The sequence below is a fragment of the Triturus cristatus genome, chromosome 1_2 (genome assembly GCF_964204655.1).
Source record: "Triturus cristatus chromosome 1_2, aTriCri1.1, whole genome shotgun sequence".
Lineage (NCBI taxonomy): Eukaryota > Metazoa > Chordata > Amphibia > Caudata > Salamandridae > Triturus > Triturus cristatus.
This window is the reverse complement of record NC_140580.1, coordinates 736,609,221-736,636,114: the sequence shown is the minus strand read 5'-3', so window position 1 is coordinate 736,636,114 and position 26,894 is coordinate 736,609,221. Positions and strand designations below refer to the sequence as shown.

The following is a 26,894-nucleotide window of genomic DNA, read 5'->3' as shown; positions in this document are numbered from 1 at the left end:
CATACATGGTGGGCTGCATGGATTACCCGCAACTCCCAGCATGAATCCCAAACCATTCTAAGATATCGAAGTAAGTCCAGCGGGGAACAACCTTTACAACGCGGTTAGTACAACGCGTGCCGTTACATCGCATTCGTTACAACGAACGCGATGTAACCACGCTATGCCATTACAACGCAAGTCTTTACATCGACTTGCGCTAGATGGCGTGCTAACATTACAAATAGTGTACTTTACTATCCCAACACCTTCCCTACTGTTAAGTGGACTGGAGTTGGAATAGTAAATTACACTTTTCTAATGTTAGCACGCCATCTACTGCAAGTCGATGTAAAGACTTGCGTTGTAATGGCATAGCGTGGTTACATCCGTTCGTTGTAATGAATGCGATGTAACGGCACACGTTGTAAACACTCGTGTTGTAACATCATACATCCAAGTCCAGCCAACGCTAGACAGATAAATGGACCACAATAACAACACCCTGCCCCCCTCCTCCCGGCTACACACTGGAACCACTAACTATGACATTACATTAACACTTACATTCTCGTAATTTCACTGGGCACATCACCCCTCCTCCCCTTCCCCCACTTGTTTAATTTGTTCTAATTGTGATACATGTTTATGATATACCTTCTCTAGAATGACCATAGATGGTGCCCTTACTTAGAAGTATAACCAGTTCCTAACTTACCCACCACAAGACAAATCTTGATGCACTGACAAGGTTTAAAAATTAACTTGCTAAAGGCAGCTAGAGCATAAGGAGCTGTAACTCGATACCTCAAATGGTCCCAGGAATGCTTCATGCATATCATATGGTTTCCTATCATTCTAATCAACCTAGGATTGTGTATCATTGTGTAGCATTTGTTATCTCTCATGATCTCTTTTGACTGTATGTCTCAAAATAACTAATAAAATGTATGGAATTAAAACTATTTCGATGGGTTTAGATGCATCATTTAACATTTCTTGAGGTAGTGTGCCATGTGCAAGGCTGGAGAAAATGTTAGCACTTTTTTCCTTATTCACCAGTCCCTGTCATTAATTCAGAGTCACATTCCACCACTTGAAAGTGAAGGGTTTGCGCCGGACATTGGTTCCACAGTGCACCTCTCCGCAATTCTGATGATAAGGGTAAAAATCATTAATGAAGTTGCATTGCAGTCCCAGGGGCTCCAGCAGATATCGTACTTCCTCTTCTAGGCAGCATTTCCCACCAATAATTGGGCCAAAGGGCTTTGGGATGCCTAGATGTTTTTCCAGCACCAGCATATTCACCTAAACAAATGGTGGGGTAAGAAAAGAAAAGAAAATGAAATAAAACAAAAGAGGATATTAGTGCATATACATTTGAAACAGAAAGACATTTGAACTAGAGTTGTGCACCATGCCCCAAGTTCTTCTGGGAGGGGTTTAGTGTTTGTCTCACAGCTCAACTTGAATTTGTTTTGTCTGCTGCGACACTGTCTTCTAAGTTCATGCATTATTTGAAAGCTGTGTCTATGACCTAATCTCAGTAAAATGATGATTGATTTAACTAGGAACAATTCAGTATCTTTGGTTGCTTTCTGTCTACTGGGGGGAGGCCTTTAACACATACATTAGAGTATGCAGACACAGATTTCATGTGTCACAACATTCGAAAACTTAAAACTTTAAATATTCTTGATCAGAAATAAAGCAATTGCCAATCACTCTGTTAGCTTACACAGTGCCAAGAGGATTTTAAAGAACAAAAATAAATATACAAAGTACCTGGATAGTTCTGGATATGACAGGAAACTTTTTTGTAAAGAGGAAAAGATTAGGGACGTAAAATGATATGATTACTAAAAAGGCATTAACTGATATCTGGGGAAGGATAATGCACTTGCTCGTGCTCTTCAATAATGCCAGCAGTGACGGTGAACACCTGACACTTGTAAGAGGTCTGAGAAGTGATCAATGTATAACTGAAGAGGAAGGTTCTTTAGCTCATCTATGTTCCTACAGGCACTCTTCTCCCTTGGCATCCAACCTTCTAGACCACTCTCCCCCTCTTCAGAATACCGAACCAAACCAATAAGGATGCAGCTAAAAAACTTTCTGTGATGGTGAGGCAACTCTTGATCTCTTACCATGTCTGGGAAGAAGGCACCGGCCATGCCGGAACTATCGAGTTTGAATAAGGCAGGGATATCGATGATGTCCTTCTCTGTCAGGCCCAGCTCCTTCTTCAGGAGATCCCTGCTCTGGTCAATGCAGCTCTGGCAGAAAGAAAAAGGGCACAAGGTCATGATTTGCATATCAAGCCATCAGGGTTGAAATAATGCATAGAGACAGTCTCATATATGGGAAAATATAACAGTAGTGTTATAGTCACCTGCACATGCTCATTGTCTTTCTTCAATTGTTGGTCAGAAAGGATTTCATTAATAGTTTGGCTCTTAACTGTCAATCCTATAGAAAAAGTAATAACATGTATTAAGGGCAGTAGTAGTGCATAGGCAGTTATCCTCTATGGAACGTGTACATTTTCAGTAGACAACAGATTATTTGGTAAAGATTGTGTGTTTTCTGGCGTATGAAAACAAAGAACAAATTACTCAAGTGATCAGGAAATCTGCCAAAATCAATGGTAATAATAGGTAACATCAATAATGGCAAAACTCTCTGTCATATTGTCTAATGTAGTGGAAAGATAAGGATGAGCAGTCAGACGACCCAATCTAGGGCTATGATTAAGTTCTGGGTATCTACGTTTCTACATGTGTCATACAGTGGAATAACATGTATTTTCCTACAGCTCTGTGTTATAACGCTAAATACCTGGTAAAACACACACAGGGTAGTACAGTTGCTTGAGCACAGCCATCTATCTAATGCTATTTTAGTCTGAGTGACATATTTCAGATTGATTGGAGGTTAGTTGGGATCTAAGGAGTCCAGACCATCTAAATGTTGTACACAGGACCAGGGTGTCATGTCAAACTTTAAAAAGCTGCCTTGGTAAATGCTGGAGAATGTTTGGATCACACTGGCCAATCAGAATGCTTAGAATTCCTTCGTAAGCAACCCCCATTTCAGTCACTTTTTTGTAAGCTAGGGAGCTGCAACGATCTTCTCATGTTTACACTCCATCTTTTCACTCCTGCTTTCACTAAATGTCAGCAGCACCAGGGGCAGGCATGGCCAGTTTGTGCTTGAGCTGTCATTCCATGCAACAGGTGCCATAAAAGGATAATTCATGCACATGAGATTTAAATACACCTATTATCAATTGATAATTGCCTCTGACTCATGATCATGTCTTCTGTAACAACCACTGAATCTAGATGGAGGCCTTAGAGCTGGAAAGTTCACTCACCAAATTAGAACTACACTTGACTCCCAGCAACAGGCTGCAGATTCTAGGGTCGAAATCATTCAGTAATTAACCCAGCTGGTGGCCAAACCTCGAAGGATGTCACTGAACCCAGGGGCTCTCAGTATGGACAAGTGGATCATAAAGAGTGTGTGGGACCCAGCAGGGGGCATATTAAGAACTTATTATTAATGGCAACTGAAATCATGGAGGGAATGACCCTGAAGGTCTTTATATAACTATTGATCCTTACAGGACTAAGTAAAAACTGGTGTGAAAAGGAATTAATCCCACATTTTAACGCATTTTATTTTGGAGTCTTAAAGGGACTTAAAGCAGTAAACAGAGCCCATGCTGGCATGGTGCATTTTTTACCTTGAATGCCGGGAAAGTTTTGGGGGAGGGTGGACGGGAGGGGTGGGGCGTTACTTATGTGTTTTATACTGTAAAGATTTTAAGTAATCGTATGGTTGATAATAAAGAAAGATAGTGATTTCATTAGATACTTTCTGACTATCTGAAACATTTAACAAAAAAGAGTGGCCTGTCAGACTGTCTACCTCTAAGTAAGTGTCCGAGGAAGAGTTATGTCAGGTTGTGAAAATCTGCTTAAGAGGTCCAGAGCCCATGACCAAATGGTGCTTTGGGATGGTGAATGCCACAGCTTTAGTGCCTTCTTATCTTGTCCATAATCTGAAATCCTTACTTTATAGAACTCTGAGCCCGGTCATCCCAAACAGGTTTATCTCATAACTGTGAATCTAAACTTTGTTCAATAGATGGGTTCAACAATTCCATTTTAGTATATAATATTTAATGGATTATTATCAAGAAATTTTAGGCTCTCCTCTACCCTACTCCCTCCTCCCTATCCACCATCGCCTTCTGTAAATGTGACTTATGGACCCCATACTTTAAATATTCAATGCAAAGCCAGGTAACACTCCTAGAATACGAGTAAAGCTATTTAAGATACAAAAAGGAAAGGACAATATTTTGGTGCAAATAAGGTTCCAGTGCTAGCATCATATTTTGTAAGAGCAGGTATTACAGTGCTTATAGTTACAAATTAACTTACTTAAACGTCTATGGATACTTAAGTATGTTTATCATCATGTACAACTAGGGCGGTGAGCAAAACATATTCATAATTTTATAAAAGAAAGAAAAAGAGAATGGGATTTGATGGTCATGGAAATTATAGGTTGGGAGGGGGAAAAGGAATGGTGTGGCACTGGTGAGAGTCATCAGAAGGAGAGGCGGAGAGACACAAGGTAGAGGCACAAAGGTTGGGAGAGGAAGTAAGTTTAAGAGACCATCTAAGGGCTGGTTTGGGCTTGCATGCCATCAGCGTGCGCTTACCTTCAAACATAACAGCTTCTCCATGGCCATCTTTCCTCTTCTGCCTAAAGAGCTGGTAGCAGGCAGTGGGACTTGCAAGGATCAGTCTGAACCCCTGGATGAAGATAGAATTTTAGAGGTTAGAACAAGAGGCGTACTTGAGCACTTGGATCCCAGAATGCAAGTGATTTACTTTAGTCAAGAACATCTGGGATTGGAATGGAAACCCTGAGCAAAACATTGGCAACATGATGCTAAATGAAGGATCTGTCCACACTAATTTTGAATAAAACCCCGTTCACATTAAACACCAACTATAGATGCACACCTGCGACCAAACACAGTCCTATACAATCAAAATATTTACCTAACAACTCCCTCCTACTTGTACATGCAAGACCACCTCACCCTCCTCTGTAAAGCAAACTAAGGATTACCAAATGGAACACTCAGTTTACCACTTACTGCATACAGGGCCATGGCACACACATCTCCACCTATTGTGAACTAAAGATCAGTACACACACCTCCACCCCAGCAAAATGATCCTAAAGATCAGAGTACACACGTTCACTTTCGAGGTGCATTGTGTGTTACTCTGGAATAGCTTCTTCCATCTTTTCTCATGGTGAGCCTCAATTGCTATTTTGAGAAGCTAAATTCTAGGTTTGAGTTTGATTGAGTTGAACAGCACACCTTCAACCACATCGTAACACCCTTCTAGCCACTCCACTTCCCCTTTTAATGCCATGGTGGATGACATCAATCAATCAATCAATGACATTTATAGAGCGCACTACATACCCGTAGGGTCTCAAGCCGCTGGGGGTGGGGGGGTGCCGCTACTGCTCGAACAGCCAGGTCTTCAGCTTCTTCCTGAAGGAGAGGTGGTCTTGGGTCAGGCGCAGGTCGGTCGGGAGGGAGTTCCAGGTCTTGGCGGCCAGGTAGGAGAAGGATCTTCCTCCTGTAGTCGCTCTTCGGATGCGGGGGACGGCGGAGAGGGCGTGGTTGGCTGATCGGAGGTGGCGTTTGGGAGCGTAGAAGTTGATTCGGCTGTTGAGGTAGCTCGGGCCTTGGTCGTGTAGGGCTTTGTGTGCGTGGGTGAGGAGGCGGAAGGTGATTCTTTTGTTGACGGGGAGCCAGTGAAGGTCTCTCAGATGTCCGGAGATGTGGCTGGTTCGTGGGATGTCGAGGATGAGTCTGGCTGAGGCGTTCTGGATCCGCTGGAGTCTCTTCTGGAGCTTGGCGGTGGTACCGGCGTAGAGGGCGTTGCCGTAGTCCAGTCGGCTAGTGACGAGGGCCTGGGTGACGGTCTTCCTGGTCTCGGTGGGGATCCACCAGAAGATCTTCCGTAGCATGCGTAGGATGTTGAAGCACGCCGAGGAGACGTTGTTTTTTTTTTTTTTTTTTTTTTTTAAAAACCTTTATTTTGGTAAATGCACAATACACAGCGTCTGCCTACAACCCCTCGGGGCCGGCCGCTATGACATTGTAGAACATAGAACAATAATGTCAGGATAAGAAAAGGTTTAATGTTATGATTTTGTCGAGTACAATGTAGTAAACTACGAAAAGAGTCGAAGCTGATCACTGACCAGGAGAGACATCTCCGTTCACGGAGCACCCAGAAGGAGGCGTTATATAGGAAGGCATTTGTAAGGAAACAGGTGGCCACCATCCAGGAACTGAGAGCAAACGCTATACCACAGAATGATAGAACACAATAAACTCCCTACTAACACTGAACCCCGACCCCGAAGAAACAAAGAAACATAAAAGAAAAAGAAACCGAAGAAGAAGAGAGAAAGAAAGAGAAAGAGGGCCATAGAGACAAAGAAAAGACATAGAACACATCCCATCCCCCCACCCTGCATACCAGCGGAAGGCCACGGCCCACCCCCCCCCAATAGGCATGCCTGTCGCCCCAAATGAACCCCAAGTGGGAAAGAGAGTCTGGAGAGTGGGAAAGAACATCCCAGTCTCCGACTCCCAGAGAAGACAGGAGGAGGAAATTTTACATACTCCCGGTCACCACCAGCCCCATAAGCATCCCCCACCCTGAATATCATCAGCACAACTGAAGTAGCAAGCAAAGCAGCAGGTGGGGAGACTCCATTCCAAATGTGCGAATAAATCAGATAATTAGCAGTCCCATCCTAGTCCCCGCCCGCCAATACGTACAGCAAACTAAAGGAAATCGTCCAGCCCTGGCCCGATCCAAAGTGGCCCCACAGATCCACCCCCGCAATCAACAATAGCAAATTACACACATGCGGCTCATCAGATACATAGACAAATATTCTAGTCCGGGTCATGCCAGGCGGTCAGGCAGGATCATCAAGGGAGGCAACATCAGCCCTGGCCAGAACGCTGAAACCCCACCAAGCATGGCCACCGCTGGGAGTGTACCTCAGGCAGAACAAAGGAGCAAGATGGCCGCTCCCGACATAGAAGACGCAGAGGAAGAGGAAGCGAGAGTTCCCAATCATAGACCATCACCACATCGATAGTGACCAACACAGTTTTCCCCACAGAACGGCACACACTCCGGCGATGTTGAGGAAGCCGTGGCAACCCTTGCAGAGGCAGAGTCTCAGCTTGTAAAGTGGAAGGGAGCTTTGTATCTGCAACTTTGACATTAAAAGAACACTCGACACTGTAGCCAGGGAGAGGACGTTCCACAGTATCCCCTTGTCGCCACATTGTATCCGCCTCGAAGGGAATGAGAGGCATTGGGGGGTCAGACAACCGCAGTAGTTCCCTGGATGGCATAGCGACATCGATCTTCCGCTCCAGTTCTCGAGTGTTTTGCCACCATGTCGCCCTCAAGTCTTCCAGGGCTAGAAGGATATCACCATAGGTCAGGTCTGCTCCCCGCTTCAGCATGTCGGCAGTATGCAAAGGCGCCACCGGGACACCCTCCAGCTCGACAGTAGGCAGGGCAGCCTGCGGCAGGGATATGGAGGCTTCCGTCTTTCCGGCGAGGTAGACCGGCACCGCCACCATTTTTGCAGTCAGCCCACATCGGAGGGGTGAGGGTGACTCCATAGGACTGAGGAATAGCATTTAAGGCAAGAAGAGTTACTGCTCGCTATACAGGGCTCCCACGATGTGAGAGCCCTCGGCTGTATAGCAATGCGGGTGGTGGGCGCTCTAAAACGGATACCGCTCTGACCGCTGGTAGCATGACAAAGGAAGGTTCGCCAGCCCGGACCCAATCATACAGGAATTCTCTCCGTCGTGAAGAAGGCTCCGCCAAGCCGCCCACTCCACAGCCGGTCACATTTCCCCAGGCGCCGGTCCGGCCCCAGGTCGTCTCACCGTACGTGATAAGCGGTGTCCGGTGGCGGTGGTCGGGCCAGAGTGCGTGGGCAAAGTCCAAAGTCGGCAAACTCTATGAATCCTCGACCAAAAAAGCCGGCGGGGACATCGGAGGAATGCGGAAAGTGTCAGCACATTCGTGGTTACATTTGCTCGCGCCGTAGGCAGGATTAAAGATCAGGATGTCATGTAAACAGCAGACGGGCTGCGGAGCCGGGAGCTCAGACGTCCTGTCCGTCCGCCATCTTGGCTCCTCCCCCCCGAGGAGACGTTGTTGACTTGCCTGGTCATGGAGAGGGAGGAGTCCAAGATGAAGCCCAGGTTGCGTGCATGGTCTGTCGGTTTGGGTGCGATGCCCAGGGCGGGAGGCCACCAGGAGTCGTCCTAGGCGGAGGGTTGTGGAAATGTGGATTTTCCTGATCAGTTATGTCCCCTATCTTGGACCCCAACGGTTCTATGTGCATGTCACAAGTACATGTATGTTCCCTCCAGTTCCAGTTTCCAAAACGCAAACATATGTGCGTCCACCGTCAACATGTTCTCTGTCAGATCCGCCATCAATGGGCTGGATATTCGCTTCCTAAGTATGAAAGGCCACCGACTTTATATGGCTCAGTTACTCCATTTTTACAGTTCAGGCGAGTAGGCCCGATTCTGTCCTCAAGCCTTTCCCTGCTCTCTGCCTCTGACAGCTTCAGCTTGAGCTCGCATCTGTATCCATGAACTTTGTCCTACTCCCTGTGCAGCTAACGGTGCCTGCCTCGGCCAGTTTTGCCTGCCTGCCAAGAAGCTGTATTTCACCTTCGAATTATCTACTTTGCTCTTCGGCCGATGCATTCCTGTCCAGTGATTTAGGTAAACATTTCCTCTAAGCTCACAAGCAAAGGACTCGGCCTTTCCGTCCTCCTGCAAGTAATTCATAGCCCTGTTGCCATGGAAAGTTTTCTGCCCCTCGCATCTCATATAGACACTTAGACGCTTGTACACGCACACACAGTCAGTATAGAATAGATTCTGTCCGAGAGTCTTTTCTTGTGGATAACATAGTTCTCTAAACATAGGATGTTAGATATGATTTGGGATTAGGTTGACTTGACCCCCCAGACTTCTCGTCTCCACATGTAGAGCTAAATGTCAAGTCCCCTTCACCCCCTAGTTGCACGTCAATCACACGTCATGCTGCTGCGCGCGCATCTATGTTAAGTATTATCTTATAGATCCACCTATGCATGATAATCAGAGCCAATCATGTTTCTTTCTGCTCCTTATTACGCCTAGTTTCGATTACGTACCACTATGTCATCTCTCTTATCAATTGTTACGCCTCTTGCATTCATTTCATTGTAATGTATGAACTATAAAAGTTACTTCTTGTCAATAAAGTATTGTACTTCACTTCCTGAACCCTCGTGGTGACGGAACCTGAAGGCCGCCACTCGAGTCGGCCATTTTGGAATAAAGCCCATTCAGAAAATCTCTTATACCACGGATTCTGCCTCTTGTTATTCTGAGCTATTTTACTTTATTTTAGATTCCGCATGAAATTCAGTCAAGGTAAAAAAGAATATTTACCACATAATGGCGCCCGAACAGGGACACTTTCTCATCTCACGCGCCGGCGGTGCGTTGCAGGCCCGGTCTCCTGCCACAGCTGGACGGACCATAAACGCGTACCAGCAGGATTTCCTGTAAGCTCCCTCCGGTCAAGCGGGGGCGACTGAGGCTGCGATCAACCCAGACGAGGCGGTGAGAAGTGCGAAGTATCCCGACCAGAGCCTAGCTGAGAGAGCAAGATCCGAGGTATACAGAGGCCCACCAGGTTTTCGAAATCCCGATGTCCAGAGGGTCCGCTGTCCGCAGTCATCGAGTCCCGTTCATTCTCTGAGGCCTTCCGTTTCAAGGAGCTACTCGGTGAGTACCATCGCCGGGGAGGCGTGTTGACAGCACATAGGTTGTGCCGGTCAAGACGGATTTGGGTACACAAATCCGGTCTGCACTGTTTAGCAGTGTATATGTACTGTTTAGCAGTATATCAAGTATTCCGAAGTATTCAGTTATTGTCAAGAATTCAGCGTGGTGATTAGTCATGCAGACTGTCATCATCGTCGGTCATTTTTTTTAAAAAAATGTTTAATGTTTAAATGTTTAAAGTGTTCAAATGTCTTGCATATTGTGGTATGAATGATTGTTCATTGTTCACCGTTCATTATTGTGTTTTCCGTATTAAGTGAATTCAAGAGTAAGTATCAGATCAGTTGTCGAGATGCCGCTCTTCTCGAAGTTAAGACAGATTACTACCAGAAAAGGGGTGCTCGAAGAAGCAGTTCCTATTCCTCCTAGGGACACCCCAGGGCATTTTATGTATCACAAGCATGGCTTAGATGCCATATTGTTTCTTGATCTATGGGTAGATTATACCAAGGGATTGCCGGAAAGTCAAAGGTGGCCCGCAGCGGGAACCTGGGATGCAGAGTGCATCATGAAAGTGGAGGAAGAGTTATGGAAAAGAAAAGTCAGACAGTCACAGAAAGACGCTGTTGAGTTATGGCGTAAAGAATCTCATAGACGTACAGAAAAAGCACGTAGACAGGAAGAGAGGAGTAAAGAGAGTTCAAAGGAAGTTCAAGAAAATATATTAATTGAGGAAGGTATCCGAGTAAAAGCAGAACAAGTAGATAGACAAAGAAACGCTCTTATGAGTGGTATGTATCCCCTCCTAGCCGAAGGACTACCTAAGGCTGTTCCAGAGATGCCAAAAGACTTGCCACCCCCATTATTTCCAATTAAGGTACATCCAAAAGGGCATCCCAGAACCGCAGAAGATGTTTTTCTTTCCTCATATCTAGATGACGCAGCTCCCGAGTATGCTAACCCCACACCACATAGACCGTCTGGCGGAGGGGTTCAACGTCAGGATCAGGTATCTGTCCCCGTGCAACAGCAAGTCCCGACGCGAGCTCCGGCAAGCACGTCTGTTTCCGCATCTGTCCCCGCAGTCGATTCTACAGTGGTATCGACACCTATAGTTGCTGTGTCACGTTCGACGAATCCATTCACACCCGACGCCCCTGAAGGGGCCACGGGAGGTGCAAGCAATACTTTTACGCCACCTAGAATAAATAAACTTATTTTTCAAGAATCAGCGCATTCACGTACACCCAAATTCGTAAGTGAACGTACGCTTAAGGAACTCCTTATAGATTGTAGATATGACCCGGTGGTCGGTAAAGAGGACGAAATGGTCCTGGCATCATTACGTATCAGACGAGCTGCAGAGTATTTAGCGAGGTTACCAGGAATGACTACGCATCTAGATAACATATATCATTTTGTCCAAACAGGGCGAGACCCAGAATGTATTAACAGAGCTATGGAATTCCAGAAAGTAGAGATACAGGGGGAACTGTTACGTTTCCTCATAAACTGCGTGATCAGAAATCAAGACCGTCCGGGGGTAGACCCGAATACAATGCTTATTCTTACAAGATGGAGCCAGAATATATCAGAAGGGAGACACGATAAGAAAAACTGTATAATAGCCATGTGCCGAAAAATCCGTAGAGAAATAGAACGCATTCACGAAGAAAGATTGGAAACAGACGAGTTCGAGCAAGATGAAGTCTCCGAATCAGGGAATTCCGCAAGACAGTCAGAAACCATAGCATACGTAGGCAGAGGAAGATCCTGTGATAATACTAGATGCTTTTCTGATCCCATACACTCTGTATGTCCAAATAATAGCAGAACGTATCAGACGCCTGTAATAAATTTAAAGTCTCCTGAACATCTGTTCCAAGCCGCAGATAAACTACTACGAGAACGAAGGGGTTACCACCTCCTCGATTCCATGGATGAGCAAGAATTGGCCAGATCAGCCGTTCACTGGATTGACAGTCCTGAAAAATACGGTGATGAGACTGTAGCACACACGTTTTTTAACCTTAGTGCAGATGAACAACGTTTAGCTGGAATCTATATGATTCAGCAACTCCTTATATTATATAAGAGCCAACATGCTGACCCTGGTCCTTTACCTGATATATTAACGGAACTACTCACGAACAGATGGAGAGGTTCTAGTAACAAGTTGATTAAAGAAATATTAGTGTCACGTAAACAGTATGTCCTTTTTGTAAATCCGGATTCTTTCCCGCTGCCCCGCAGAGACAGAACGCCGTATTATATGGATAGACAAAATCCCTTACGAGAAGTGCACCCAATAAAAGGCGAAGACAATGAGTTTCACCGTGTATTTGTATACACACCCATATCAAAAATTGAATTGTTAGAAATGAAGAAAATAGTACCAAGTCATGACAAAGACCCAGCGGGTTTCCACCGAGAAATTAAGGACATGTTGCTGATGGGAGAGTATACCTATCCTGATATTATGACGATATTAAAGGTGCTCTTACCTGCTGGTATTTATGAAAAACTGAAAGAAAAAGAGTGGGAAGTGGGAGACCAAAAGATAGATTGGACAGCATTAGAAACGGAAGAAAAGGCCCGAGCTGCAGGTTCAGGGCTCGGGGATAAAGTCAAAGCATTACCAGGTTTACTAGTACAAGTACTGCCACGTTTGTTAACTACGAAAAAGGAAGATTGGGGTGCAATCACGGCCTGTAAACAAAAGCATGATGAAGACACAAGTGACTATTATGCCCGATTTGAAAAATGTTTTGGAATAAATAGTGGTATAAAAACAAGTAGTGAGTCGTATCCACATTTATTTGTGACAAAATTAGTAGAAAATGCATTACCTCCAGTAAAGAATAGAATATTGAAATTCGAGAGTACCTGGCAAAGTAACACTCCGTCACAAATGCTACAAATGTTACAGTATCATCACAATAGAATTAGAGATGAACAAGAACACGAACAAAGACGTATGAAAGATACAAAAATGAAAATGCTAGTGTCTCAGACAGTACCGGCTGAAGGACATAAAAAGGGTATGACACAGTCCGATTCAGCAGGACCGGTAAAAGGGACATGCAATTATTGCAAAAAGCCAGGTCATTACGTACACGATTGTCCAGTTTTAAAACACAATATCGCCATAGGTAAAACCCAAGAAAGATCACGGCCACTCAGACAAGATCAGAATGAACAAGGAGCTATGCCACATTCCCAGGCCATGCCAGCCGCACAACAGCCAATACAGTTTGTGCCAGCTGCACCACCGTTGCCTGTTACTGCCACACAAACCACCACACGACAAATGTATCAGACTGCACAGTATGAATATCCTGAGTATCAGCGTTACGCATGAACCAGCCTAGAGAGGGAAGTTGACTTACCGCTTATCGAGATTCCTGTAGATCAAGAAGGACCTTATGTACATAGTGAATTATTAGGTCAAGATAGAAAATTCTTACTCGATACAGGGGCAAGTCGTACAACTATAAAACGTAGTGAAGTTCCAGGGGCACCCCTCTCAGGCTCTCAAAATGTTTCCCTTGGTTTTTCAGGAAAACCTATTGTTAACGAAGTATCACAGCCTCTTCCACTTACGATAGGACCTTTGACACGAACTACAGATTTATTGCTTACTAAATCATGCCCAGAAAATTTGTTAGGAATTAAAACTCTGAAAGCCCTAGGAGCCATAATATGTTGTTCTCCAGGAGGAATAAGGTTGTTTTTACGTGATTTTAAAGGTCACTATGTGTCTAGAGACATGGATCCCCGACTACAGACTTTACCAGCACATCTATGGGCACAAGGCCCTACTGATGTTGGTTGCATGAACATTACGCCATACCGAGTTACACTCAAGGCAGGAGTGGTATTACCACGAATGCGACAATACAAGTTACCGCAAGATGCTGTAGTGGCTTTGCTGAAAATCATTGATGAGTTAATTGCCCAAGGAGTAGTTGTAGAAACAGACTCCAATGTATGTAATTCACCGATAATTCCGATTCTTAAACGAACTGACCCTACTGCTCCGCCAGTATACCGATTGGTTATTGATTTGCGGGAACTAAACAAGTGCATTGTGCCACAATTTCCTGTGGTCCCCGATATATCATCATTATTGACAGCAATTGATTCCGAAGCAACATTCTTTACTGTAATTGATCTCAAGAATGCCTTTTTTAGCGTCCCAATAGATCCGGAAAGCCAATATTTGTTCGGATTCAGTTTAAATGGGCGCAGCTTTAAATTCTCACGCGCTCCCCAAGGATTCACAGAAAGCCCCAGCATCTACAGCCAAGCACTGAAACGAGAACTTGACAGTATCCACATGCCAGTCAATACTGCACTGCTTCAATATGTCGATGATCTGCTGATCACCGCGAGAAGCGAACCTGAATGTGAAAAGGCTTCTCTGACAGTTTTACATTTTCTAGCCGACAAGGGGCACAAAGTGTCTCCCTCTAAGCTGCAATTCTGTGCCCAGCGAGTTATTTATCTTGGTCACTCGCTGTCCAAGGAGGGAAGGCAGCTTACACCAGATCGCATCCAGTTAATTGCTAACATGTCAATACCCCAGACACAAAAGGAGGTGCGGGCTTTCATAGGCCTCACTTCATATTGTAGGCAGTGGATCCCTCAGTACGCATTTCTAGCAAAACCACTCATTCAGTTAACCACACAGGAGGCAGCCACATCGACTGTTCTCCCTTGGACTCAGGAACATACACAAGCTTTTGAAAGCTTAAAGGAAGCTTTATGTCAAGCACCTGTTTTAGCAACACCATGTTATAGCAAACATTTTACACTCTTTGTCACAGAACGCGAAGGTACTGCTTTGTCAGTACTCACACAGGAACAAGCAGGATCACGCAAGCCATGTGCTTATTTTTCCAGTACATTAGATCCCGTAGCTCAGGCTTTGCCCGCATGCCTGAAATCAGTGGCAGCAACAGCTTTAGCAATCAGACAAAGCGATGCCATAGTGTTAGGACATCCATTGACAGTACAAGTACCACATGCAGTAGAAGTTCTTGTGAACCGAACACAAACACAACACTTGACCATAGCAAGACTTACCGGTTATGAACTGACATTGTTTCAGCCACACATAGAGATCCGACGGTGTAATACATTGAATCCTGCTACACTATTACCTGTAATTGGAACAGACCCACTAGCTCATGATTGTGTTGAAATTATTGAAATAAAGACGAAACCTAGACAAGACTTGACAGACGTTCCATTGTTAGATCCAGACCTGACGTTGTATGTAGATGGATCGTGCATGAGAGCAAGTACAGGAGACTTAGTGGCCGCGTATGCAGTCACAACAGACACTGAAGTTATTGAGACAAATTGTATAGATACTTTGTCAGCCCAAGCAGCAGAACTTATTGCTCTAACACAAGCCTGTATTCAAGCCACAAATAAGAAAGTTAATGTATACACTGTCTCACGTTATGCATTCGGAGTTGTACACGACTTCGGCGTGCTGTGGCGAGAGAGAGGTTATTTAACCTCCCATGGTGCCCACATTCAGCACGGAACCCTCATTCATGCCTTGTTAGACGCAATACATCTACCAACTGCCATATCGATTATGAAATGTAAAGCACACACGAAGGTTACTGATATCATTTCTCAAGGCAATGATTTAGCTGACAGAACAGCTAAACAGACTGCTCAGAATCGCACATTAGACATGACAAAGCCAATAGTTCAGACACCAACACAGTGTATGACAATTAAGGATCCCGCACTTGACGTAATTGACATACAGACACATGCTACTGCAGAGGAATTGAAGAAATGGACTGAACTAGGAGGGATCCAGACAGATCAGGGATGGATGACGAAGGAGAAATCTGTATGGTTTCTTCCTGACTCTATGGTCCAGGCCATTATAGCTACAATTCACAGCCCAGCGCATTTAGGAGAGAAAGCTATGCTAGATAGCATTCAACACATTTGGTTCAACAAACATTTACGAGCAGCAGCTAAACAAAAAGTCCGTACCTGTATGATATGTTGTCAGTTCAACCCAGGAAAAAGTGTTCCCGTAGAACAGGGTGGATTCCAGACTCCTGATCATCCTTTTGAAGTGCTCCAAATGGATTATATCCAGATGGAACGATGTCGAGGATTCAAATATGTTCTGGTAGTTGTCTGCGCTCTCTCCCGATGGACTGAGGCGTACCCAGTATCAGATTACACGGCCCCGACTACTGCCAAACAGTTAGTTCGAGAATTCTTCCCGCGGTACGGTTTACCACGTGTTGTATATTCAGATAACGGCCAGCCTTTCTCATCCGAATTAATGAAACATGTCTCACTTTTGTTGGGATATCAGTGGAAATTCCACTGTGTCCGACACCCCGAGGCAGCAGGTCTCGTGGAACGACATAATCAAATTTTGAAAATCAGATTGTCTAAAATATGTAAGGAAAAAGGTGTTGACTGGATAGTAGCATTACCAGTTGCACTATTTTACATAAGAATGGTAGCACACTCTCGAACAGGGCTATCCCCGTATGAGGTGATCTTCGGAAGACCACCAAATATGTGGGGGACGCCTATACCACGTAAAATAACTGATGTTAATTGTAATATGCTGACAGATTACTTGGCTTCCTTGATGTCTGCACTACAATCTTGTCGTTCACAGGTAACTGCAGCTTTTCCTGACAACACTGAGGTGAAACCCCATGACGTTGCTCCGGGGGATCTGGTGTTTGTGAGAAATTTTGATCGGAAGACCCAGTTGGAGCCCAGGTGGAAAGCACCGAAGCTAGTCCTGCTGACCACAAGAACAGCCGTGAAAGTTGAGGGCCGCAAGGGCTGGATACACTCCAGCCATATTAAGAAATTTCATGGACTATCCTCGGATATAGACACTGTGCCCTGCACTCCCTCACAGACTGATTCAAAACTTCCTTTTGTTGAACAGAATGACTCTCAGTGCTATAAATTAAAGCTTAGGCCCAAGCAGTCGAGCAATTTGATTGTTTAAGTCCTCTCCAAGGTGAAGCGGTTGAATTGTCTCCGACATGTATCCCTTGGACCTGAGTAGAGAAAATACCCGAGAAATGTTGAAACGACAGGCGTATTGTAAATCACTGCGTAGCTACTGTATAAGGACATTATTCATTTTGTTTTTATTGAGTGTTTTAATAATTATTACGAGTGTGATTTTGCACATATATCATCCTATTTCTAGACATGTTTATAATGTTGCTGCTGAACATTCTTTTAGCGACCTACCGCCACATGAATTATCTTATAGACTTGCGCTGCGCAATAACACTTTCATTAGTATGTTACATCATTCCCATCAGACTAGTAATGCCACCAATTGTTGGGTGTGTGGCCGACTCCCTCCCTATCAGAATAACAAAGGAGTTCTGCCTTTCTTTCCACATCCGTTCACACACAATGGCTCCTGTGGAGCATGGTTTAGTTTACTAAATTCCATAGACCCAGACACAGCAGTTTATCAACAACATTGGATATGGGGAAATCTGAATCTAGTTTTATTCAAAGTCTGTCATCCTAATAAGGAGGGTCGCCCCAGTAGAACAGGAACTGATCTAGAAAATGAAGTGTATAAATTAGGTAATTTTACACCTAATCTTATGATTCTGAATGTCAAATCCGAAGTTGAACTAATTCTGCCCACTATGTCAGTATTTTCAGTTAAGGGTGAATTATGTGTAAGAAAAGTTGGTTCCATACATATGGGCCATAGCCAATGCGTTACTACAGTAGAATATAGTGATCAAGGTAAATCTTCATTTAGAGCTTCTCGCCATTCTTACTTTATATGTGGTCAGACGGCATATATGCGTCTGCCTCTAGATTGGGATGGTACCTGTTACATAGCATTCCTTCTGCCACCTGTTTTCCTAGCTCCACCTGATTATTATCGGAATGTTCATTTAGTACACAATAGAGAGCGAAGAGATCTCCCAGTTGTCGATTATACTGAGACGGCATGGGACAAGTATGTAGATTTCAATAAAGGTATCTTTCCCTATATAGGTACAATATCTAATAGTAAGCTGATACGTAAACTAACCAAGACTCTCGAAGCTGTAGTAAACGAGACTATAGCCGCCCTAGGCAATCTGACAGAGGAACAATCAGTAATGAGAATTGTTGTTCTCCAGAATCGTCTTGTCCTTGACGTCATCCTGGCCGATAGGGGCGGAGCTTGCAGGGTCATCGGATCCAGCTGCTGCATATTCATACCAGAAAATTCGCCATCTGTATATAAAGCTATAACACGCCTTCATAAGATTGTGAGCCAGATACACGAAAATCCAGGCACTTGGACGTGGTCCGGGTGGTTTTGGAGTGTGATATCAGCCTGGGGATGGAGAGTTCTATCCTTCCTAGGTATTGGCCTTCTTATGCTCTTCAGTTGTTGTTTATGCCTGCAATGTGGACCAGCGATTTGTGGTCTGTGTGCCACATCATGCATTCCATATCAAGGTTCTCGTTCAAAATGCCGGAAGAAGAAGGAAGAAGAAATGATGCTCCATGAGCAAATCGATGGAATGATGAAGATTGATATCTCTTGAAGGGCAAGTAGGGGACAAGGAGGGAATGTGGAAATGTGGATTTTCCTGATCAGTTATGTCCCCTATCTTGGACCCCAACGGTTCTATGTGCATGTCACAAGTACATGTATGTTCCCTCCAGTTCCAGTTTCCAAAACGCAAACATATGTGCGTCCACCGTCAACATGTTCTCTGTCAGATCCGCCATCAATGGGCTGGATATTCGCTTCCTAAGTATGAAAGGCCACCGACTTTATATGGCTCAGTTACTCCATTTTTACAGTTCAGGCGAGTAGGCCCGATTCTGTCCTCAAGCCTTTCCCTGCTCTCTGCCTCTGACAGCTTCAGCTTGAGCTCGCATCTGTATCCATGAACTTTGTCCTACTCCCTGTGCAGCTAACGGTGCCTGCCTCGGCCAGTTTTGCCTGCCTGCCAAGAAGCTGTATTTCACCTTCGAATTATCTACTTTGCTCTTCGGCCGATGCATTCCTGTCCAGTGATTTAGGTAAACATTTCCTCTAAGCTCACAAGCAAAGGACTCGGCCTTTCCGTCCTCCTGCAAGTAATTCATAGCCCTGTTGCCATGGAAAGTTTTCTGCCCCTCGCATCTCATATAGACACTTAGACGCTTGTACACGCACACACAGTCAGTATAGAATAGATTCTGTCCGAGAGTCTTTTCTTGTGGATAACATAGTTCTCTAAACATAGGATGTTAGATATGATTTGGGATTAGGTTGACTTGACCCCCCAGACTTCTCGTCTCCACATGTAGAGCTAAATGTCAAGTCCCCTTCACCCCCTAGTTGCACGTCAATCACACGTCATGCTGCTGCGCGCGCATCTATGTTAAGTATTATCTTATAGATCCACCTATGCATGATAATCAGAGCCAATCATGTTTCTTTCTGCTCCTTATTACGCCTAGTTTCGATTACGTACCACTATGTCATCTCTCTTATCAATTGTTACGCCTCTTGCATTCATTTCATTGTAATGTATGAACTATAAAAGTTACTTCTTGTCAATAAAGTATTGTACTTCACTTCCTGAACCCTCGTGGTGACGGAACCTGAAGGCCGCCACTCGAGTCGGCCATTTTGGAATAAAGCCCATTCAGAAAATCTCTTATACCACGGATTCTGCCTCTTGTTATTCTGAGCTATTTTACTTTATTTTAGATTCCGCATGAAATTCAGTCAAGGTAAAAAAGAATATTTACCACAGGGTGAAGAGCCCAGGATGAGGACCTCCGTCTTGTCCGAGTTCAGTTTCAGGCGGCTGGTCGTCATCCACTCGGCTACCTCTTTCATCCCTTCGTGCAGGTTAGCTCTGGCGGCGGCGGGGTCGTTGGTCAGGGAGAGGATCAGCTGGGTGTCGTCGGCGTAGGAGATTATGTTGAGGTTGTGTTGGCGTGCGATGGCCGCGAGGGGGCTCATGTAGACGTTGAAGAGGGTGGGGCTCAGTGAGGATCCTTGAGGGACGCCGCAGATGACTTCGGTGGCCTCTGACTTGTACGGTGGTAGGCGGACTCTCTGTGTTCTTCCGTCGAGGAAGGAGATGATCCATTCCAGCGCCTTGTCCAGGATTCCGACGTTGCTGAGGCGCTGTACTAGGGTGCGGTGGCAGACAGTGTCGAATGCCGCGGAGAGGTCTAGGAGGATGAGGGCCGCTGTTTCTCCGTTGTCCATCAGGGCTCGGATGTCATCGGTGGCGGCGATGAGGGCGGTCTCGGTGCTGTGATTGGCTCGGAAGCCGGACTGTGAGGGGTCGAGGGATCCATTCGTCTCGAGGAAGGCGGCCATCTGCTTGTTGACGGTCTTCTCGATGACTTTGGCAGGAAATGGGAGGAGCGAGATGGGGCGGTAATTCTTGAGTTCGGTAGGGTCCGCAGTGGGTTTCTTGAGTAGAGCGCTGAGTTTGGCGTGCTTCCAGCTCTCAGGGAAGGTTGCGGTGTCGAAGGATGTGTTGATGATGTCTCGCAGGTGGGGTGCGATGACAGCGTCGGCCTTGTTGAAGACGTGGTGAGGGCAGGGGTCGGTCGGTGATCCGGAGTGGATGGAGTTCATCGTGCGGATGGTGTCTTCGGTGCTGACCGGGGTCCAGGTGTGGAGGGTGGTGGTGGGGGGTGGTTGTTCGGTCTTGGTGTGCGTTGGTTGGTTGTTGAAGCTGTTGTGTATGTCCGCGATCTTGTTGTGGAAGTATGGAGCGAGGGAGTTGCAGAGGTCTTGCGATGGGGTGATGTCGTTGTTTCCTGCGCTGGGGTTGGATAGCTCTTTCACGATGTTGAAGAGTTCCTTGGAGTTGTGTGCGTTGTTGTCCAGCCGGTCCTTGAATGCAGTTTTCTTGGCGGCGCGGATCAGCTGGTGGTGCTTCCGGGTGGCCAGCTTGAAGGTGGTCCTGTTGTCCGGTGTAGGTTCCCTTCTCCAGACTTTCTGGAGTCACTTAACAAACAGTTGAGTAGCTTGTAAGAGATACCACTTTGATACTGCTTTTTTAGCTGCAGAATCATCTTTATGAGCATTTGCAGTCTGTAGCCACGCTGGAACCTTGGCAGTCACCAACCAGTTTGTCTTTATCACTATGGTAGAGGAAATTATATTCATTTTCATGATGGCAGGTGTGCCCTCTCTGTTGTATTTGTAGGCATGTTTCACACATGTTCCACTGTCTTTATTGGCCTGTATGGGTTATTCTATTGGAAGGTGGAATGTGAAACGTTAGGTCTAGGGCTTGCCAGGGTTGGTAGTACTAATCTACTGCTTATTAATAAAGACGATTTCCCTCTATAAATTGCTTTGGGGATTTCTTTAATGGTGACGAAGGTGGGATGTGTCCCACCGGATCAACCTTAAATTGAAGTTGGAAGGCGAGCAACATTTCACCCAGGAAAGCGTCATGGGTGCAAGACAGGCCAACTAGAAAAGAAACCAGTGTGTTTGGTGATAATGAGGACAGCGAAACTTGCAGTGGGAAGAGCTGACGTCATCATCTCACTATAAGGCGATTTTGGGGAATATTTGCCAAAATCAACAGTGAGAGTGTGCCTGAACACATCGCGAGAGCAGGGAAGCATGTGTTTGGGTTAGAGCAGGGAAGTGCCTGTTCCCTGTGCTTGCTTCTACTCCACACGACCCGCGAGTGCCGGCCTGAGAGTGGGTGACATCATAGTGGGCTGCGGAGGAGTGCATGTGACCATGATCTCAAGCGCACTGCGTGTATAGCAGCTGTGCATGAACTCTGAGCGTTAGCGGCACATGTTACTGCGACCCCGTGTGCGCTGCCTTTTACCAGAGTTTGCGTAGACGAAGGTGAAGTGAGCTGTGAAGAGTGGCTACACCAGTGGCGAGAGCGACTGGTAGCAACAGTGCTGTGTGTATTAAATGATTCCTCAAGGTCACTCACCAACTGCTGTCTCTGTGCTGTCAGGACGAAGTGTGCCTCACATATTGAACAAAGTAATTGGCCAACGGTGTTGAAAGGTACCCATTGTTGCCAATCAGAGGAAGCACAGGTTGAACACTAGTATGTGAACTTGGTGGCTTGTCACCATGAGTATTTTGGGAGCCAGGTTTGATGCATACATAAATACTGGAAGTGAAAAGTAACACAAGTGGTGCGGAAGAAGGACATGTGGACAACAGTGACTACTTTTATTGTATTAGTTTGTTGTGTTGTGAACTGTCTTTGGTTTACATTTTTTTGTTGGGTGTACACATCAATGAAGTCTGTCAGGGCCCCTGTAGTTTTGCTGGCTGTCCCTGGAGATGGGGTCATGACATGGGACTACTCGCCAGAGGCCTTTGAAACTTATCTTGAAGCAGATGGAGGTGTAATTTGTGTCGCAAAGAGAAGGCTAGCCATGTTGAAGCACAGTCTGGGGATTGAGGGAAGGAAGGTTTTAAAGATGGTACAGTGTCGGGAAGACAATGTGGATGATGAGGCGGGGTCAGATGAGGAAGGAGAAGGAAATTATGTGTATTCAATGGCTGTGGGAGCGCTCGAATTGCATTATGAGAAAAAGATTAGTCTAGCGGTAGAGCGCCATAGGTTCTTTTCACGCGTGCAGGTTGCTCAGGAGTCAATTGACCAAAAATATGTAAATGTGTTGCAAACCTTAGCAGTTACGTTAAATTTAGGGAACCACGTGCAATGATCAGCTAATAAATCGCACTGTTAACATGAGGGTACTAGAGAAGTTATTAAGATTGAAAGAACCTGCGTTGGAGAAGGCAATTGTGGTAGTAAAACGTATAGAAGACACATCACGCTATGTAAGGGAACTAGGAAAAAAGCGATCAAATGAAGCTATGGCACAGGTGGTGAATAAGATGGAGAACTCACAGAAGCAAGGAAGTAAATTTAGTAGGCCGAGGGAGGGGAAGAATGTGCTATAGATGCGGCAGTTTTAAGCACATTGCTATGTTTGGGAATTGTTCACCTGTAAAGGCAAGATGTTAAAAATGTAATAGGTTTGGTCATTTTTTTCTAGAATGTGCAACCAAAGGAGAACCGATCAGAAGGAAAGAATCAACTGGGTGCAACAGCAAAGGGAAGGAGACACGGATGAAGAAAGTAGTTCAAAGGAGGAAGTTGAAGCTTTGATGTTGGGCAATGTTGAAATGAAGGTAGTGTGTGAAACTCATACAGGTGTCCCTAAAGATGATCAGTATTGCCCACCTAAATGTAAGGTGTCTGTAATGGGGGGTTGATGTTGAGATGTGGGCGGACTCATGTTCACCATATCTGTTGATCAATCAAGAGATCTGGTGTGATCTGGGTGAAGTGGAGCTGTTAACACCCAATGTGGAGTTGATGGGGTATGGAGGGTCAAGGTTACTTATTATGGGTTGTTTCCAGGCTGATTTGCATTTTAAGGATAGAGTTACTACCTGGTGTGTGTACTTGGTAGAAAAAGGATTTGCTTAGATGGAGAGAGCAGAGGCCACTAAATATGGTGCTGAATCCAAATGCAAAGGAACAGGTGATGTGGATGACACATGATGAAGGGGATGTGTGGCGCAAAGAGTTTCCAAATTTGTTTGGAAATGAATTATAATGCTTAAAGAAATTTGTACTCAAAATTGTTCTAAAAAAAGGAGCTGTTGCTAAGGCTCACAAAGTACGTAATGTGCCAGTTATTTTACAAGATGCCCTTAAGGCTGAATTAGATAGATTGTTGAAAAAGGATATCCTCGAACAAATACAGTCATCAAAGTGATTAAGTCCAATGGTCACTGCTCCTAAGCCCAATTGTAGTATAAGGATATGTGCGGATTTGAGAGATCTGAATAACAATAAATGAGTGGATGACCATCCTATACCCAATATAAATGAGCTGTTTTCTGGTGTGAAAGGAGGGGCATTTTATTCTACACTCGATCTCTTGAGCGCCTATCATCAAGTGTTGCTGCACACAGAGTCAAAGCATTTGACTTCTTTTATAATGCCAGATGGAGGATTCTGTTTTGTTTGTATGCCTTTTGGACTGGCATCCGTTCCGGTGGTGTTACAATCGGTGGTGCAGAATTTATTGGGTGGAGTGGAAAACGTGAGAGTGTTACAAGATGATATTTTGGTATGGGCGTCAAGTAAGGGAGAGCATGATAAGTTGTTGTGGAAGGTGCGTGGGATCTTAGAGGAGGCAGGTCTCACTGTGGAAGCTAGCAAATGTAAGTTTGCTTGTCTGAGTGTGGAGTATTTTAGCCACACCATGTCATATGATGGAATATCACCCAAGATCAAATTAATGGAGGCAATTGAAAGGGGTCCACGCTCAGTTGATAAAGATCAACTGAGATAATTCCTAGGCTTGGTGGAGTATTATCCCAAGTTTGTTAGGAATTTTTCAGATAAAGCACAGCCTCTTAGAGCAGTGACGAAGAAAGGCCAGATGTATGAGTGGACGAGTGAATATCAGCTAACTTTTGATGAGATTAAGAGATGCATTGTGAATATTGTGGAGTTGAAACCATTTGATGCACAGGAGAGTAGCATTGTTTCCACAGATGCTAGCATGAATGGATTGTGAGTGGTGTTGATGCAAGTGTGCAAGGAAGAAGAAAGAGTGGTAGCATTTGTCCAGAACTCTGAGGGGCGCGGACACAAGTTATTCAACTATTAAGAAGAAGGCGCTGGCTTGTTGGTGAGTAGTCCAGCCTTTTCAGAATTTTGTATGGGGAAGGGAGTTTGAATTGCATACGGACCATAAACCTCTGATTGATGTGTCCATTGCAAAAGGAGTGGGACGTGCTTCGCCGAGGATTGGAAAGTGGATTTATAGATTGCAAGAATATATGTTTAAGATCAAATATGTTCCAGGTCTTAGTAATGTGAATGCTGATTGTTTATCGAGGTTGATGTTGCAAATGGATTCTGAAGACAATGAGGAGGAATGGATGGTTGCAGATGTAACATGCACAAGTGGGAAAGCCATTTCTGAAAAGGAGTGGAAAGCAAAGTATGTGAAGGATAAGGAGATGCAAGTGCTCATAAATAATTTACCGAAAGATTGGTCAGTGGTGGAAGATGTGAATGGATTGATGAATTATAAAAATGTTTGGTTGGAACTGTCATGTCAGGATGGGGTTGGGAGGAGAGATAATAAGCTAGTGGCACCATTCAAATTAAGGGAAAGGTTGTTTAAATTTTTACATGAAGGTCATGGGGGTATGTCAAGAATGAAGAGGAAGGTGAGGGAGGATTTTTGGTGACCAGGGGTTGATCGTGATGTAGAAAGGTATGTAAAAAGGTAGGTGTGTGTTGTGTGTGTAGTGATAAGTCTCATGGTGTGACAGAGACACCGGTTGTTCCCACAGCATTTCCACATCACCCGTGGAAGAAATTAGAGTTCGATATCTGTGGTCTGTTCGCGTTGGAAAGTAGTGGAAAGAGATTTGCCATAGTTATGGTAGATTATCATTCTAAGTGGCCAGAGGTGAGTTTGGTGAGTGAGATGAAGTCTAGCACCACAATTGAATTCTGTGTGGAGGTGTGGAGAAGGGTACCCTGAAGAGGTTTGATGGACAATGGGCCCGAGTTTATTTCAGAAGAGTTTGAGGCATATCAAGAACAGTGTGGGATGAAGCCCCTGAGGACAGCATATTAGAGTGTGTCAATAGTTTTATTAATTTTATGCAAAGTATGGGTAATAATTGTGCATGCGCTGTATTTGTTTGTCATGTTTTGTGAAGGGTTTTTTAGGAAGAGAGATATGTTGTGTTTGTAGGCATGTTTCAAGCATATTACACTGTCTTAATTGGCTTGTATGGGTTATTCTATTGGAAGGTGGAATGTAGAACATTAGGTTCAAAGAAGACGAACATGGGAGCTGGAGTCTAAGGCTTGCCAGGGTTGGTCGTAAGAGTGTAATGCTTATTGATAATGAACATTTTCCCCATAAATTGCTTTGGGGATTTTGTTACTCTCCTTGTACCTGTTTGGCAGTGTCAGGAAGGATGCATTGAACTGATGTGAATTGGGACCTCGGCAAACTAAAACACTTTCTTTCAGGCTTGGAGAAGCCTCAGAGACAGAGGTGGCTCAAATGGCACAAGGAATTGGGGTGAGGTAAAGATGGCTGTAATCTAAATATTACAGACAATACTTCAAGCCACCAAAGGATGCATGAGTGAATTAAGATGCCAACAGAAGAAATCAATATAGTAGCAAAGAGCTTAGATTTTCTCTACGGCCTTTCTTATTGGCATGCATGTCATTCAATTTGAAACATACCTTATGGTCAGGGGCCGGCAGAAATGATAAGAACTCGTCAATGTGACCCACTTCCAACCAATCAGACCACAGTTCCAGGGGTGGCTGTACCTTTTGTGCGTTAAGGAAGTCTCTGACAACCTTGGACATCTGTAGTCCACCATTTCTGATAGAAACAAACACAAGAAAAAGAGTCAAAAATGACAATATTAACAAAAGTAAGGGAAAGCGACAAGAATGAGACACAGCAAAGGAGGAGACCGGACATAAGGAAAGAGACAATAATCATATCTGAAAAAGTAACAGTCAGACAAGTAGAACACAAAGGACAAGAGACTTAATCAGGCACTTGGAGGAAACGGAGAGGATAGAGAGAGAGATAGAGAGAATCAGAAAGAGAGAGCAACACAAGGGAAATATCAGATGGAAAAGAGACTTGTTCTGACTCAAGAGAAAAGGGAGCACAAAAGATCACAAAAAGGAAAGGAAGATGCAACATGAGAAAGGAAACATGTAAGTAGTTCTTAAAAAATATTTTTTACTTTGCATTCTGGTAACTGTTGTTTTGCATTTTTAATCGGGAAAACAAATCTACAAACATCAGAATGCAGGGAAACTTGGGACTGGATGGGCTACCACAACTTGGTATGGAGCAGTATTATAGTTGCTGTAAGAAAATATCAGTA

At 44.7% G+C, this 26,894-nt stretch overlaps 1 protein-coding gene across 1 annotated transcript in view; it reads right to left on the bottom strand.

The window, feature by feature from the left end:
* Positions 1-370: 370 nt before the first annotated feature.
* Positions 371-26,894, bottom strand: part of LOC146867923 (protein-arginine deiminase type-3-like) — an 84,810-nt gene continuing 58,286 nt past the window's right edge. Inside the window, exons 12-16 of the mRNA XM_085608650.1 lie at positions 26,230-26,374; positions 4,715-4,808; positions 2,372-2,448; positions 2,127-2,255; positions 371-1,287 (exon numbers count right to left, since the gene is read on the bottom strand). Coding sequence (XP_085464776.1) covers positions 1,051-1,287; positions 2,127-2,255; positions 2,372-2,448; positions 4,715-4,808; positions 26,230-26,374 — 682 coding nt within the window. The 3' untranslated portion in view covers positions 371-1,050. The remainder of the gene's footprint in view (positions 1,288-2,126; positions 2,256-2,371; positions 2,449-4,714; positions 4,809-26,229; positions 26,375-26,894) is intronic.